Source organism: Centruroides sculpturatus, unplaced genomic scaffold (genome assembly GCF_000671375.1).
Source record: "Centruroides sculpturatus isolate CEXI.00-Female unplaced genomic scaffold, Cexi_2.0 scaffold518, whole genome shotgun sequence".
In the NCBI taxonomy this organism is placed as follows: Eukaryota; Metazoa; Arthropoda; class Arachnida; order Scorpiones; family Buthidae; genus Centruroides; species Centruroides sculpturatus.
Genome location: NW_019384901.1, coordinates 289,811 through 307,231, shown reverse-complemented (window position 1 = coordinate 307,231; position 17,421 = coordinate 289,811). Strand labels below are relative to the sequence as shown.

General features: G+C 31.4%; 2 protein-coding genes across 2 annotated transcripts in view; both read left to right on the top strand.

The window, feature by feature from the left end:
* Positions 1 to 151: 151 nt before the first annotated feature.
* LOC111631489 (DNA helicase MCM9-like) lies at positions 152 to 7,617 on the top strand. Its single transcript, XM_023375733.1, has 5 exons — positions 152 to 322; positions 402 to 498; positions 1,507 to 1,648; positions 5,626 to 5,737; positions 7,586 to 7,617. The coding sequence occupies exons 1-5, from the start codon at positions 286 to 288 to the stop codon at positions 7,615 to 7,617; spliced, it is 420 nt and encodes a 139-aa protein (XP_023231501.1). The 5' UTR covers positions 152 to 285.
* Positions 7,618 to 9,754: 2,137 nt separating this feature from the next.
* The window catches only part of LOC111631488 (DNA helicase MCM9-like), a 65,709-nt gene continuing 58,042 nt past the window's right edge, over positions 9,755 to 17,421 (top strand). The window contains exons 1-2 of the mRNA XM_023375732.1: positions 9,755 to 9,787; positions 13,535 to 13,646. Coding sequence (XP_023231500.1) covers positions 9,755 to 9,787; positions 13,535 to 13,646 — 145 coding nt within the window. The remainder of the gene's footprint in view (positions 9,788 to 13,534; positions 13,647 to 17,421) is intronic.

Here is a 17,421-nt window from a genome sequence, read left to right as displayed (position 1 = left end):
ATTTGAAAATTAGTGTTATTTTAAGTAAGAAATTTTTATAAGATTTTTATATATTTTTACTATAAATATATATGATATAAAGACATAAATTGATTTTTATTGTATATAATAAATTGTCGTAAGAAGTTTAAAATAAGTAGATGGCGTTTCAATTGTAAATGGCGGGCGTTTCGAATTCATAACATTGAAGAAATAGGAAAAAATTGAAAATTGCGATATTAATGCATTATAGAAATTTAAATTAATATAAAAGTAATTTGTATTAAATCAGAAATCGTTATTAAAATGGATAAATTTAATCTTATTCGAGAAAATTTAATAGGTGAATTTGTATTTATTTATGTATTGTATATTTTGTGTTTAATGTTAGGTTTTGTAATTCTTTCAAATGAACTTTTCAGATATTGTAAAATGCTTTGCAAAAGAAAATTATCGAAAAGATTTAGAAGCCATTCTTATGATGCCCGATATTATCCATCATTATGCAGTTGTTGTTTGGTGAATATAAATATATAATTTCTTTTATACTTATGATAACGTGTAGAGCGGCTGAGTGCTTTGAAATTAGTGGCTGTGTTCAGCAGAGTCAACAGTTGTAACAGCAAAGGTATTTCAATTGGTAGTCGTTATGTAGTTACATCTGCTGAATGATGAGTGATGTATGCATTGGAACAAAAAGCAGCTATCATTGGTCAGTTTCAGGTAGCGTAAATGAAAGACACTGCTAAATGTGATATCAAAACACCAAACATGTTTCAAAACAGTGCTACTGTAGAGGGTGTTCAGCAGAAAAATACTTGACAGCTCTGGAACTGTTGAGTCTGCTGAAAACAGCCAGTATCATTTGTCTTGCATTCATTTGTCTTGTCTGCAAATGTATTGGGCTGTCATAAGTCCCATTTTTCACAAATAAAATTTTAAGTATTATGAGAAAAAGTTAAAATTTTGTAGTACATCCAGTTATTAAGATCTTGTTTGAACAATCACTTTGACCTTGTTGAAAATTAAAAATATTACTTCATTGTATAAATTACTAACATAAATTACTGTGATGTGAATAATGAAATGACAGCATGCAACATTCTTTTTGAAGCAGTCGGCTTGTCTTGAAAGACACAGTTGTTTATTTTTTTATTCTAATCATTAATTAATGAACTTAATGATTAGAATGAAAATTGATAGTGACTGGATCCAAACATTGGTACTTAATTCCTACGAACTAATAGGATGAACATATTGAGTGAACATAAATTTAAATCTGTAGTTATAAATAGAAAATTAAATTTTTATAAGTTAAATAAAAAGTTTTTAAAAGTGGTTGGAACTTTTTTATTTAATATGAATTACTGTATGTTTATCAAATCTATAATACTTAAAATGAAAGTAAGAAATAATTTTTATAGGTAAAATGTGTGTATATTAATAATAATCATAATTTTACTTGGTTATTTCTAAATGTATTTTTTCAAATTTTTATTAAATTAATAAATTAAAATATATTTGCAGTGCTAAGAAAATGTTTGATATTAATACTGAAATTGCACATTCACTTTTGACAAATGCTGATGAAATGTTAAAACTAATTAAAAATTCATTTAAACAAGCTGCTATAGAAATTTACAATACTCATTCCAATAAGGAAAAAATGGTAATATATTATTAATTTTATTTTATTAAAAATTATTAGTTGTATGAAAAAAATCTTTTTATATTTTGTTTAGGGTATTGTGTTAAAAAATTCTGCTTAATTAATTTTATTAATATACAGGGTGACCCAAAAGTCTAACAAAGATACATTTTTTTTAAAGATTATTTTTAAGAAATATTAAAACCAATTTGGAATAGATGAATGTTGAAATAGATTTGGAATACATGAATGTAAATCCTATTAGGAATCCTATCTTCTCAGGAAATCAAAAAGGATGTATGCTACTTTATTTTACTCAGATCTGTGGATTAAATGATAGAATAATAAACTGGAAATTTTACAATTAAAATTTTACAGATCGTTATTTAAACTGGATAGATCTACAGATAGTTTTTTAATCTGATCAGAGTTTGGTAGAATTCCTTTAGTAATGTGAATTATAAAATAAGTGATTATTTATTGGTACAGGTTAATTATGTTACCAAGTACTGATTTAAGGAAAATAGTACTTGAACAATTGTTAGAAATGGAAAGTACAAGTTAACTCACTTATAATGTCATCCACGGGACTGGCAATTTTTGACGTTATAACTGAGTGTCGTTGTCTGTGGGGTCATAATTTCAGTCCCCTAAAAGTACCAAGTAGTTTAAGAATCTATTATAAAATCCATTCTAATTTAACATCCTATGTATTACCGTAAAATTATTTCTTAATGGTAATACAGTATACTGTATCTATTATGATGATAATTTATTATTGTATGTATAAAAATGCAAACTACATGTTTAAATCAATTTATTTACATTATTATGTCTAAGTTTACATTGATGTAATTTCAAAAATTACCTTTTATAAGAAATTTCTATTTATCTTAAGTTTCAATAATGGCGGAACTTCTGGTTTGGAGAATAATATCAAATCAAAAGGCAACAAAAGGTTAAACTAATCTATGCCAATTAAAAATGGTTTAATTATTTCTTTATAAACTATTTGATATAATATGTTATATTAAATATAATAGAATATTTAACAGTTTAACATAGAGTAATTTAAAAATGAGTATTAATAACTGATAATAACCAATCATCACATCGTTTAAAAGTGTGGCAAACCTCACCCCACTGAAGTCAGGTGATGAGAGTACCACCCACAGTTATTTTAGGAAGTGGACTCTGACCTTAGGACTGAACTTGTAATATTTTCTTTGTTAAATAAAATTTGTAATCTAATTTTGTAAATTTGGGAGTGCCTCAAATATGATGTTAAAACAGGGTTTTATGTGGTTACAAGTGGGCTTTTTTTAGCATAATTTAGTATAGTAAAATCGTGGGACTGATAAAAATTTGACGTTATATTAGGGTTGTCGTTACATCCGATGATGTTATAATCAGGTTATTTCTGAGGACTTACCAAACAGAAGAAATGATAATTAAAGCAGGGTTGCCCTTAGAGTGGCTTAAATTATGTATCACTGAGAACTTTTGTAACATAGGATATTTGTTACAAGTATTTATGGATATATATTGGCGATAAGATTGTAATTATTTAGAAACAAAGACATAAATACAGAATCTGCATATATAGTGTATGTATCCATATCTGTTATCACAGCTTAAATTTCAAGTGAAGGTTATATACATGCAAATTAAATTAAATAAATTTGATTAATAGTTAATAATAATTATGTAACGTGTACAGGAAATCCTCATTAGTTCAAAATTCAGGGGACAAAATAATTGCAGCTTTGAATTATTGAGTTTTGAATTATCCAAAATTTACATATTTCTATACAGCAAGGGTGGCCAACTTTCATGTACATAAGATCTACTTTTTATCTTAAAAATGTGTCGCGATTGACTTGTTGTTGTAGGCATAGTCTAAGTGGTGAGGGGAGGAATGAAATACATACTATGTTTAGATAGGTAAGAAAAGCCACAATTTAATTTAAAACATGAAGAAAAGGTACTTACATTTTAAACAGAAGAAAAATTGAAACTCAACATTATCACTTTTGGGGAACACCACTTCACCCTTCCTCTTTCTACCGTTTCCCGACCACTCTCTCTGTCCCTCTTCCCGCTTTTCTTTTTTTTCGGTTTTACGATCCTTTGTCTACATTTCTTATTCCCCTTTTACAACTGTATGCAAATGGATTGCACATGGACTGACAAAACTGCATCTGACAGAGGATGCGGTGGTCCAATATCACTACAGTTGCATTACGCTCGGTTACAAGTGTAACACATTAATTCAAGACATCACGAATGATTGACCAAAATTGGCTTCGCGATCGACTTGTTGGCCACCCCTGCTATACAGTATGTCAAATGCCAAGTAACTGATGTAATTTATTAAACAAACAAAATATGGCTATGCATGCAGAAGGTTACTTTTGTTAATTAATAACTATTCATAATAGTATAAATAAACTGCAAGTAAACAATACATGTCCAATGGAAAAATCGCAGATTAACAGGTAGGTTTTATAAAAAGTAAAGCAGAATTCTCAAAATTTAGCCCATATTATTTTTATTAAAAATTATTGTTTTAAAATCAGAAAATTGTAGCCCAAAAAGTAGTAAGTTACCCAAATCTAGTAGCATAGAGCCCTACAAATATCTCATTCTGCAACTTGTAGTCCATTCTTGCAACCCTGACACCCAGCTGTATTTTGTGAGATAAGAGAAAAGGGGTAGTCAATGGATAAGTTGATACCCAAAAATGTGTTACTGTAAAAGCAAAGCCGTGCTGACCAGATTAGAGTTGTTTGTGATCTATTGTTGACAAGGCTATGTCTTGTTTATAAAATCGTACTGCCACCTGTTCTTACCAGCATAGAGGTATGAAGGAGTACATGTTGAGAGTTGATATTTGACACAAAGTATTAGGTGCCCAAATCATTTGCACATAAAAAAAATCTAGACTCATAGGTAGTCACAGGACTGAGAATCGAGTCAAAATAAAATACAAAATGATGACCCTCTTCTACAAACAGGCAAAATAGCCACTGAAGTCGGGTAGGGGAGAGTACCATCCACAGTCATTCTAAGAAGTGAACTCTGACCTTAGGACGTAGTTTCTTCTAAGTTAAATAAAATTTGTAATCTAATTTTGTAAATTTGGGAGTGCTTCAAATATGATGTTAAAACAGTTTTATGTTGTTACAAGTGGGCTTTTTTTAACATTATCTAGTATAGTAAAATTGTAGGACTGATAAAAATTTGACTGACACGCAACCCGGACTGACACGCAACAGAGAAATTTTGAAATTAGATAACTAGATGCCCGAAATGTGACTTGTAAATAGCGTCCCAACTGAATAAAGTGGTGAATAATCTGCCAAGTGTTGAATAATGTCACCATAGTGTGTCTGTAAAAAAGAAATTAGATGAGTTAATTTATTGAAGATGCATTGTGAACTATCTCGTGGTCATGGCCAGTGAAGTTTGAACGATTGCACCCAAAAGCAGCAATATCAAAGAAGATAGGAGAATGAGAATGAGACCTGCCTTGAGCATCAAAGTGATTCCGTCTCCGAGACATAGTCTTGTCCCAAATACAGTTTTGCTGTTTTACTTGTTTTCTTATGATATGGAGGCATGTGCACTTCAATCTGAATGAACAACTTAACATATGATATCACAGTTCAGACAGAATTTTCACTTTGAATTTTTAAGTAGCCATATTTTGAACTAACTAAATTCATTAACATGTAAATTCCTATATTCTTGGCCAGGAAAAGTAGTACAGTTATGAACTAATGGAATTTTGAACTGTCCAAGTTTGAATTTATGAGGATTTCCTGTAATTAAATTAATTATTTTAATTGAATGTACTGTGTTTATAGTATAATAATTTTACTATTATAATCTATTAAAATTATAATCATTTAATAAATATAATATATTATATACTAAATATAAATATAATAATATAATAAATATAGTTTATTAAAATTATAATAATTTTATTTTAGTGTTTAAAACCAAATATTCATGTACGGCTTTCTGAATTTCCTGCGTGTGCTGAAATTTATCGAAGTATACTCCCAAAATGTGCTGACATTGGAAAATTTGTTATTATAACAGGTATATTATTATCTATGAATAACTTTTATTTAAATTNCTGCCTAGGGGATACCTTCCAGGGTCTTTTTAAGAGTAACTGGTCCCTATTCAGGCGTTACAGGTGTGGAGAAAACCTGGAAAACTCCATGTGGCCAGCCTGTCCTGGTGAGGAGTGAACTCCCAGTGTTCAGGGAACAGAACCACTTGGCCACTGGTGGCTTAAACTATTATTACATAAACAGATCTATTATCTAAAGAAGTTTTAAATGCTGAATGATTATCAAAACTTGCAGTAAAATTAAAAAACAAGCTATTACATAACGTTTTTCATTGTACATTTTTCCTGATTTCTATTTACCTTACCTGTATAACCATTCAACCATAATTGGAATATTTCAGGATCTACGATAGTATTATTTCCAACAAAGACATCCACCTCAGCAAACATTATTTTTGATTTATTCGGTCTTGATATATAAAAATCTGTTGTATTGTGATGCTAGCAACGGAATTAAACCAAAGTTAAGAGGTTAAATGATTTCGTACAGCCTATCAAGGTATCTGTTGCATTTTTTTCATTCCCGTCATTAAAATTTGATTTTAATACAGTGTAAAATGCTGCATTTAATTTTATAAGTGATGTCACAGTACAATCATAAGCAAATTTTTTTTGTTTTTATTTTATTATTATTATTATTTAATTAATAAAAGCTAATAGATCAAAAAAAAAAAAAACGCAGAAACTAGGATTATAAGCTTGAAGAAACTAGCGACCTCTAGCGGAGAATTATATTATATACTATAATTTAGTTATTTTAATAATTAAAAAATAAAATAATTAATGAAATTAAATCTTCATATACTAATGATAATATTGATAGATTTTTAAAAAATTTGACTTAAAATTTGGGTTAATATTTTTAACTTTGTAAGAATTTTGTAAACGACGAATATTATAACCGTTTGATTATATTTAAAAACATAATTTATAATGTTTTTAAATATTTTAATTTGTTTTATCCAGTATATTATCTTATAAAATGTACATATGAATCAATTTAATTAATGAATTTAAAATATTTACGATTATTCTAATAAATCCGAAGGAATAATTATGGTTTTTTAAAGGATTTATCAATGAATAAAGTTATTTTCTAATTAACTAAATTTTTTACTATTAATATACAGTATGTACTGTACAATAAATTGTCTTCTTAATGTCCTATATTTTAATACTCCGGTCACACATGTTAAACGGAAACATGACCGAAACGGTAATGCCTTGCCGTGCCTGCATGGAAAAATGAAGAAAAAAAAAAGACCCGAATATACCTTTTTTCGTTTATCATTTTTCACTCTTTCCACCCTATGGACATTAAGAGCGCCTTATTTCCATACTTTTATGGATTCAACCATGCTCACAATGGAGGTAGCCGGATAGTGAGGAATGAGGTCCGACCAGGGGCGAATCTACATAAGGACCAATAGAGCTTAAGCCCTGGACTCTCAAGTGTCAAGAGCTCACAAAAATTGAAATATTATCATACATTTTAAATATTTTTTCATTAACAATTAGCACTTATCGTATAGTAAAAAAATAGTTAATGTTAATAATATAATAATAATGATAATTTATAGTATTATTTGTATTAACAAAAAATAGGGGCCCATTGGACTTCAATAAGCCCTAGACCCCGAAAAACCTAGATCCGCCTCTGGGTCCGACATACAGTATTAGAGACAAAATAAACTAAACATGAAAAATTTCTGTGATTACGCTCCAGAATTCGATTTCTGATGTCTCTGGCCTTTCGACATACCCATATGGTGCATGATAACTTTAATGACTTTTTTTAATGTTTATTGTAGTTAGATTAACGAAGAGTATTTTAACAGAGTAATGAGTATATTGAATGAGAAGAGCTGCTTCAGTTATGTTGCTGGGAGTTATTTTAAGGTTTAAGTTATTTTATTTGATATCAGGCCACCACTCTGGGGAACCTGAAATCAAATTTGGCCGGCTCGAAAAACTCCAGGAATTTTTTGGGAGGTGGTTCGTTCAGATGTTGGGCCCTGTCTCTCACCACTCGGCCGCCCCATTGTGGACTTGGCCGAACCCGTTATGTGCTTCCTAGAAAGAGGCCTTCTTAACTGTTCGGCCATCCGGCCGAACTATATAATTTAAATAATTTAAAAAATACGCTAAAATATTTGAAAATTAGTGTTATTTTAAGTAAGAAATTTTTATAAGATTTTTATATATTTTTACTATAAATATATATGATATAAAGACATAAATTGATTTTTATTGTATATAATAAATTGTCGTAAGAAGTTTAAAATAAGTAGATGGCGTTTCAATTGTAAATGGCGGGCATTTCGAATTCATAACATTGAAGAAATAGGAAAAAATTGAAAATTGCGATATTAATGCATTATAGAAATTTAAATTAATATAAAAGTAATTTGTATTAAATCAGAAATCGTTATTAAAATGGATAAATTTAATCTTATTCGAGAAAATTTAATAGGTGAATTTGTATTTATTTATGTATTGTATATTTTGTGTTTAATGTTAGGTTTTGTAATTCTTTCAAATGAACTTTTCAGATATTGTAAAATGCTTTGCAAAAGAAAATTATCGAAAAGATTTAGAAGCCATTCTTATGATGCCCGATATTATCCATCATTATGCAGTTGTTGTTTGGTGAATATAAATATATAATTTCTTTTATACTTATGATAACGTGTAGAGCGGCTGAGTGCTTTGAAATTAGTGGCTGTGTTCAGCAGAGTCAACAGTTGTAACAGCAAAGGTATTTCAATTGGTAGTCGTTATGTAGTTACATCTGCTGAATGATGAGTGATGTATGCATTGGAACAAAAAGCAGCTATCATTGGTCAGTTTCAGGTAGCGTAAATGAAAGACACTGCTAAATGTGATATCAAAACACCAAACATGTTTCAAAACAGTGCTACTGTAGAGGGTGTTCAGCAGAAAAATACTTGACAGCTCTGGAACTGTTGAGTCTGCTGAAAACAGCCAGTATCATTTGTCTTGCATTCATTTGTCTTGTCTGCAAATGTATTGGGCTGTCATAAGTCCCATTTTTCACAAATAAAATTTTAAGTATTATGAGAAAAAGTTAAAATTTTGTAGTACATCCAGTTATTAAGATCTTGTTTGAACAATCACTTTGACCTTGTTGAAAATTAAAAATATTACTTCATTGTATAAATTACTAACATAAATTACTGTGATGTGAATAATGAAATGACAGCATGCAACATTCTTTTTGAAGCAGTCGGCTTGTCTTGAAAGACACAGTTGTTTATTTTTTTATTCTAATCATTAATTAATGAACTTAATGATTAGAATGAAAATTGATAGTGACTGGATCCAAACATTGGTACTTAATTCCTACGAACTAATAGGATGAACATATTGAGTGAACATAAATTTAAATCTGTAGTTATAAATAGAAAATTAAATTTTTNCTGACAAAACTGCATCTGACAGAGGATGCGGTGGTCCAATATCACTACAGTTGCATTACGCTCGGTTACAAGTGTAACACATTAATTCAAGACATCACGAATGATTGACCAAAATTGGCTTCGCGATCGACTTGTTGGCCACCCCTGCTATACAGTATGTCAAATGCCAAGTAACTGATGTAATTTATTAAACAAACAAAATATGGCTATGCATGCAGAAGGTTACTTTTGTTAATTAATAACTATTCATAATAGTATAAATAAACTGCAAGTAAACAATACATGTCCAATGGAAAAATCGCAGATTAACAGGTAGGTTTTATAAAAAGTAAAGCAGAATTCTCAAAATTTAGCCCATATTATTTTTATTAAAAATTATTAGTTGTATGAAAAAAATCTTTTTATATTTTGTTTAGGGTATTGTGTTAAAAAATTCTGCTTAATTAATTTTATTAATATACAGGGTGACCCAAAAGTCTAACAAAGATACATTTTTTTTAAAGATTATTTTTAAGAAATATTAAAACCAATTTGGAATAGATGAATGTTGAAATAGATTTGGAATACATGAATGTAAATCCTATTAGGAATCCTATCTTCTCAGGAAATCAAAAAGGATGTATGCTACTTTATTTTACTCAGATCTGTGGATTAAATGATAGAATAATAAACTGGAAATTTTACAATTAAAATTTTACAGATCGTTATTTAAACTGGATAGATCTACAGATAGTTTTTTAATCTGATCAGAGTTTGGTAGAATTCCTTTAGTAATGTGAATTATAAAATAAGTGATTATTTATTGGTACAGGTTAATTATGTTACCAAGTACTGATTTAAGGAAAATAGTACTTGAACAATTGTTAGAAATGGAAAGTACAAGTTAACTCACTTATAATGTCATCCACGGGACTGGCAATTTTTGACGTTATAACTGAGTGTCGTTGTCTGTGGGGTCATAATTTCAGTCCCCTAAAAGTACCAAGTAGTTTAAGAATCTATTATAAAATCCATTCTAATTTAACATCCTATGTATTACCGTAAAATTATTTCTTAATGGTAATACAGTATACTGTATCTATTATGATGATAATTTATTATTGTATGTATAAAAATGCAAACTACATGTTTAAATCAATTTATTTACATTATTATGTCTAAGTTTACATTGATGTAATTTCAAAAATTACCTTTTATAAGAAATTTCTATTTATCTTAAGTTTCAATAATGGCGGAACTTCTGGTTTGGAGAATAATATCAAATCAAAAGGCAACAAAAGGTTAAACTAATCTATGCCAATTAAAAATGGTTTAATTATTTCTTTATAAACTATTTGATATAATATGTTATATTAAATATAATAGAATATTTAACAGTTTAACATAGAGTAATTTAAAAATGAGTATTAATAACTGATAATAACCAATCATCACATCGTTTAAAAGTGTGGCAAACCTCACCCCACTGAAGTCAGGTGATGAGAGTACCACCCACAGTTATTTTAGGAAGTGGACTCTGACCTTAGGACTGAACTTGTAATATTTTCTTTGTTAAATAAAATTTGTAATCTAATTTTGTAAATTTGGGAGTGCCTCAAATATGATGTTAAAACAGGGTTTTATGTGGTTACAAGTGGGCTTTTTTTAGCATAATTTAGTATAGTAAAATCGTGGGACTGATAAAAATTTGACGTTATATTAGGGTTGTCGTTACATCCGATGATGTTATAATCAGGTTATTTCTGAGGACTTACCAAACAGAAGAAATGATAATTAAAGCAGGGTTGCCCTTAGAGTGGCTTAAATTATGTATCACTGAGAACTTTTGTAACATAGGATATTTGTTACAAGTATTTATGGATATATATTGGCGATAAGATTGTAATTATTTAGAAACAAAGACATAAATACAGAATCTGCATATATAGTGTATGTATCCATATCTGTTATCACAGCTTAAATTTCAAGTGAAGGTTATATACATGCAAATTAAATTAAATAAATTTGATTAATAGTTAATAATAATTATGTAACGTGTACAGGAAATCCTCATTAGTTCAAAATTCAGGGGACAAAATAATTGCAGCTTTGAATTATTGAGTTTTGAATTATCCAAAATTTACATATTTCTATACAGCAAGGGTGGCCAACTTTCATGTACATAAGATCTACTTTTTATCTTAAAAATGTGTCGCGATTGACTTGTTGTTGTAGGCATAGTCTAAGTGGTGAGGGGAGGAATGAAATACATACTATGTTTAGATAGGTAAGAAAAGCCACAATTTAATTTAAAACATGAAGAAAAGGTACTTACATTTTAAACAGAAGAAAAATTGAAACTCAACATTATCACTTTTGGGGAACACCACTTCACCCTTCCTCTTTCTACCGTTTCCCGACCACTCTCTCTGTCCCTCTTCCCGCTTTTCTTTTTTTTCGGTTTTACGATCCTTTGTCTACATTTCTTATTCCCCTTTTACAACTGTATGCAAATGGATTGCACATGGACTGACAAAACTGCATCTGACAGAGGATGCGGTGGTCCAATATCACTACAGTTGCATTACGCTCGGTTACAAGTGTAACACATTAATTCAAGACATCACGAATGATTGACCAAAATTGGCTTCGCGATCGACTTGTTGGCCACCCCTGCTATACAGTATGTCAAATGCCAAGTAACTGATGTAATTTATTAAACAAACAAAATATGGCTATGCATGCAGAAGGTTACTTTTGTTAATTAATAACTATTCATAATAGTATAAATAAACTGCAAGTAAACAATACATGTCCAATGGAAAAATCGCAGATTAACAGGTAGGTTTTATAAAAAGTAAAGCAGAATTCTCAAAATTTAGCCCATATTATTTTTATTAAAAATTATTGTTTTAAAATCAGAAAATTGTAGCCCAAAAAGTAGTAAGTTACCCAAATCTAGTAGCATAGAGCCCTACAAATATCTCATTCTGCAACTTGTAGTCCATTCTTGCAACCCTGACACCCAGCTGTATTTTGTGAGATAAGAGAAAAGGGGTAGTCAATGGATAAGTTGATACCCAAAAATGTGTTACTGTAAAAGCAAAGCCGTGCTGACCAGATTAGAGTTGTTTGTGATCTATTGTTGACAAGGCTATGTCTTGTTTATAAAATCGTACTGCCACCTGTTCTTACCAGCATAGAGGTATGAAGGAGTACATGTTGAGAGTTGATATTTGACACAAAGTATTAGGTGCCCAAATCATTTGCACATAAAAAAAATCTAGACTCATAGGTAGTCACAGGACTGAGAATCGAGTCAAAATAAAATACAAAATGATGACCCTCTTCTACAAACAGGCAAAATAGCCACTGAAGTCGGGTAGGGGAGAGTACCATCCACAGTCATTCTAAGAAGTGAACTCTGACCTTAGGACGTAGTTTCTTCTAAGTTAAATAAAATTTGTAATCTAATTTTGTAAATTTGGGAGTGCTTCAAATATGATGTTAAAACAGTTTTATGTTGTTACAAGTGGGCTTTTTTTAACATTATCTAGTATAGTAAAATTGTAGGACTGATAAAAATTTGACTGACACGCAACCCGGACTGACACGCAACAGAGAAATTTTGAAATTAGATAACTAGATGCCCGAAATGTGACTTGTAAATAGCGTCCCAACTGAATAAAGTGGTGAATAATCTGCCAAGTGTTGAATAATGTCACCATAGTGTGTCTGTAAAAAAGAAATTAGATGAGTTAATTTATTGAAGATGCATTGTGAACTATCTCGTGGTCATGGCCAGTGAAGTTTGAACGATTGCACCCAAAAGCAGCAATATCAAAGAAGATAGGAGAATGAGAATGAGACCTGCCTTGAGCATCAAAGTGATTCCGTCTCCGAGACATAGTCTTGTCCCAAATACAGTTTTGCTGTTTTACTTGTTTTCTTATGATATGGAGGCATGTGCACTTCAATCTGAATGAACAACTTAACATATGATATCACAGTTCAGACAGAATTTTCACTTTGAATTTTTAAGTAGCCATATTTTGAACTAACTAAATTCATTAACATGTAAATTCCTATATTCTTGGCCAGGAAAAGTAGTACAGTTATGAACTAATGGAATTTTGAACTGTCCAAGTTTGAATTTATGAGGATTTCCTGTAATTAAATTAATTATTTTAATTGAATGTACTGTGTTTATAGTATAATAATTTTACTATTATAATCTATTAAAATTATAATCATTTAATAAATATAATATATTATATACTAAATATAAATATAATAATATAATAAATATAGTTTATTAAAATTATAATAATTTTATTTTAGTGTTTAAAACCAAATATTCATGTACGGCTTTCTGAATTTCCTGCGTGTGCTGAAATTTATCGAAGTATACTCCCAAAATGTGCTGACATTGGAAAATTTGTTATTATAACAGGTATATTATTATCTATGAATAACTTTTATTTAAATTCATTTATATTTAGATGCTTAAGTTATAGTGGGAAACATTTTTAAATGGAAAATCACATATCATTTCAGAGTGATCTCAAGGCTGCACGTAATGCAGATTGCATAAAGATATATATTCAGTTGAATGCTCAGAGTGCCTTAATAATAATAATAATAACTCTCCCGTGGTCTCCAGATGGTTGTAGTGGGAGAGCCTAGTAATTTTACTGATTCATAGGGCAATGTAGGCTGGAGCACAAGCTCCTGGTAGGGACATCCATGCCAGTAAGGTCTATGGGGAGAAATGAAGCTAAGAGTGACCACACCCACATTCTGTGGAGATATTTATCATGGTAGTAACCAGATCAAAGTGTGATACCATCTCAGACGTCGCCCAAGTTAACAAGGTCTGCGTTCGTGGGTTAGGCAGAGGCTCATGTTCGAAAAATAGGCCACAGTCTCCCTTGGTTACCAGTGGCAAAAGCAGCATCGACCCAAGCATGGCTACTGCAATGCCCTCAATAGATGTGAGGAATCAACCTAGCCTTGGTATTTCTGTGGCAATGCATCCACAGACCACAAAGGCTGGAAAACCACACCAACGAATGAAATGGGCAACAGAAATGAACGAGTTTATCATCCGTACTTACTACATCATCACAAAACTCGAAACAAACATCACAGCATACAGACAACAACTACACCATAGATTCACACAACAATATCCTCACCTCACTGTCACCGAACAAAGGGTTGTCGATCAAAAAGAACAATTATACACAACAACCTTATCTCACAAACAACACTTGAACTTATCAAACAACAAGTTGCTGATAAAATACATCAATAGATACAAACATTTAACATTATTAATGAAGATCGTGTAACCTGTCAGGATAATTCAGCAACAAGCATTGATAATAGCACACATACAACAACTACCACTAATGATACTACAGACACTTTCTCATCCATCACTGATAACACAGATGTAGGTTTAGTTAATACACTCACTTATATTTCAGGAAACAATCACTAAATACACAGGCACAGATCCCACACAAAGACCACGAATACCGAAAATCAACACGTCAAAGGTAGTAGGAAAAACACTAAATTATGTAAACACTCACTTACTACCAAACTACATTCATTCAATTTCTACACTCTCAGACATTCATACATTAGTTTATGCTTGGGCAATCACAGTAGTAACACACCATGGACTGAAAATACAATCGCAGACAAACACACACAAAACACAATTCTATCACAAGCCTTCCTGGCAGAGAAGAATACAAACACAAATAAATGACATAAGACAGCAATTAGGCAGGCTGACACAATACACTAAAAACAACATAACACCCAAATTAAAGAAACAACTCAAAAACATTTTCAAGAAAATCAAAACACACACAAAACATGAACATCACAACACACACATTACAGAATACATCGATACACTAAAACAAAAACTCGCAGCCAAAGCACGTAGACTCAAACGATACAAAACATGTACACTACGAAAACAACAAAATAAATTATTCACAAACAATGAAAAACTTTTCTACAGACAAATCAGTACCAAAACAAACACTGATACACAGCACAGTGGCACACCAACAGAAGAAGAACTCACAACTTATTGGTCTTCTCTTTGGTCCAATGCTGTTACACACAATGCTGATGCAGGCTGGATCGAGGAGGAGAACAGAAACTTGCACAACATACCAACTATGCCCTGTGCTGAAATAAACGTACACGACATTCGCTACGCTGTTAACAGAACACACAACTGGAAGACACCTGGTGTAGACAACATTCACAATTTCTGGTACAAAAAGTTTACATCACTGCACCAGGAACTAGCTAAACATCTAACACACATCATCATCAATCCACAAGACATGCCAAAATTTCTTACTCAGGGCATCACCTACATGAAACCTAAAAACAACAACACCACAGACCCCACACAATACAGACCAATTACATGTCTTCCAACACTCTACAAATTATTGACATCCTGTATCACAAACAAAATATACAAACATGTTGAAGAACACGACATTCTTACAGAACAACAAAAAGGTTGCCGTAGAAATCACAGGGGATGCAAAGAACAGTTACTCATAGATTCAGTCATTCTACGGCAAGCACACAAACAACACAGAAACATACACATGGCATATATAGACTACAGAAAAGCATTCGACAGTGTTCCACACAGTTGGCTGCTACATATTCTACACATGTACAAAATACATCCATCACTCATTGCATTCTTCGAAAACACTATGCAGCACTGGAGAACAACACTACATCTCAGGGTTAGTAACACTTCCATACAAACAAACGAAATATTCATTAGGCGAGGAATTTTTCAAGGAGATTCCTTGAGTCCTCTCTGGTTCTGCCTAGCCCTGAATCCATTATCCAACATGTTAAACAACACGCAATATGGCTACAATATCAGACATGAAAAAACAACACAGTTTACACTGTCACATCTCATGTACATGGACGACATAAAACTTTATGCATCCACACAAAAACAACTTCATCAACTCCTACAAATCACACATTCATACACTAAGGACATACAAATGGAGTTTGGCCTAGACAAATGCAAAAAACTTCACATAGAAAAAGGAATCCTGAAGAAAGAAGATTTTGCACTTGGAAATGGAGACGTTATTGAATCCATGGAAGAGGGCGAGTTCTACAAGTACTTAGGATTCCAACAGGCCAAACTAACAGAACATACACAAATAAAGCAACGATTAATTAAAGAATACCAAAGTAGGTTAAACGCTATACTTAGAACACAGTTAAATGCAAAACACACAGTTAAAGCAATAAACACATATGTCATCCCAGTACTCACATACTCTTTTGGAGTTATACATTGGACTCACACAGATCTCGAGCAACTCCAAAGGAAAACAAGAACAACACTTACTAAGCATAAACAACATCATCCTAAATCCGCCACAGAAAGATTAACCCTTCCACGTAAAGAAGGCGGACGTGGCCTGATTGACATAGTTAACCTTCACTACAAACAAATACAGTCACTGCGAGAGTTTTTCTACAGGAAACAAGAAACATCACAATTACATAAAGCAGTAACTCTGGCAGACTCAAATAACACACCATTAAACTTACACTCACATCATACAGACATGACACAACATATAAAAAGTATAGACACCATTAAGCAATTGTGGGCTCAAAAGGCACTCCATGGCAGTTATCCTTATAACCTGGTTCAGGATTTTGTTGACAAAACTGCATCAAACAGCGGGTTAGATCGGGGACGCCTCCCTGGGGAGATGGAAGGATACATGATTGCCATATAGGATCAGGTCATAAATACGAAAAACTACAGAAAACACATACTCAAAGATGCAATATTCACAAATGACACATGCAAAAAATATCACATTACACCAGAAACTATACAGCACATTACTTATGGGTGCAAGCTCTTGGCACAGACAGATTATTTACACAGACACAATCAAATAGCAAATATAATACACCAAGAGCTTGCAAAGAAACACAAATTGGTAGACATCCACGAACCATACTACTAGTATATACCACAAACAGCATTGGAAAACAACATGCACAAACTGTACTATGACAGAGCCATAATCACAGATAAAACAATTTACCACAACAGACCAGACATCACACTCATTGACAAACACAATAAAATCACATACATTATAGACATAGCCATTCCAAACACT

Excerpts from the sequence above, each read along its gene's own strand:
- LOC111631489 (XM_023375733.1), top strand. The coding sequence starts at position 286 with ATGGATAAATTTAATCTTATTCGAGAAAATTTAATAG. Across the intron at positions 499-1,506 it reads CATTATGCAGTTGTTGTTTG|TGCTAAGAAAATGTTTGATA; the intron begins GTGAATATAAAT and ends ATATATTTGCAG. Across the intron at positions 1,649-5,625 it reads ATTCCAATAAGGAAAAAATG|TGTTTAAAACCAAATATTCA; the intron begins GTAATATATTAT and ends ATTTTATTTTAG.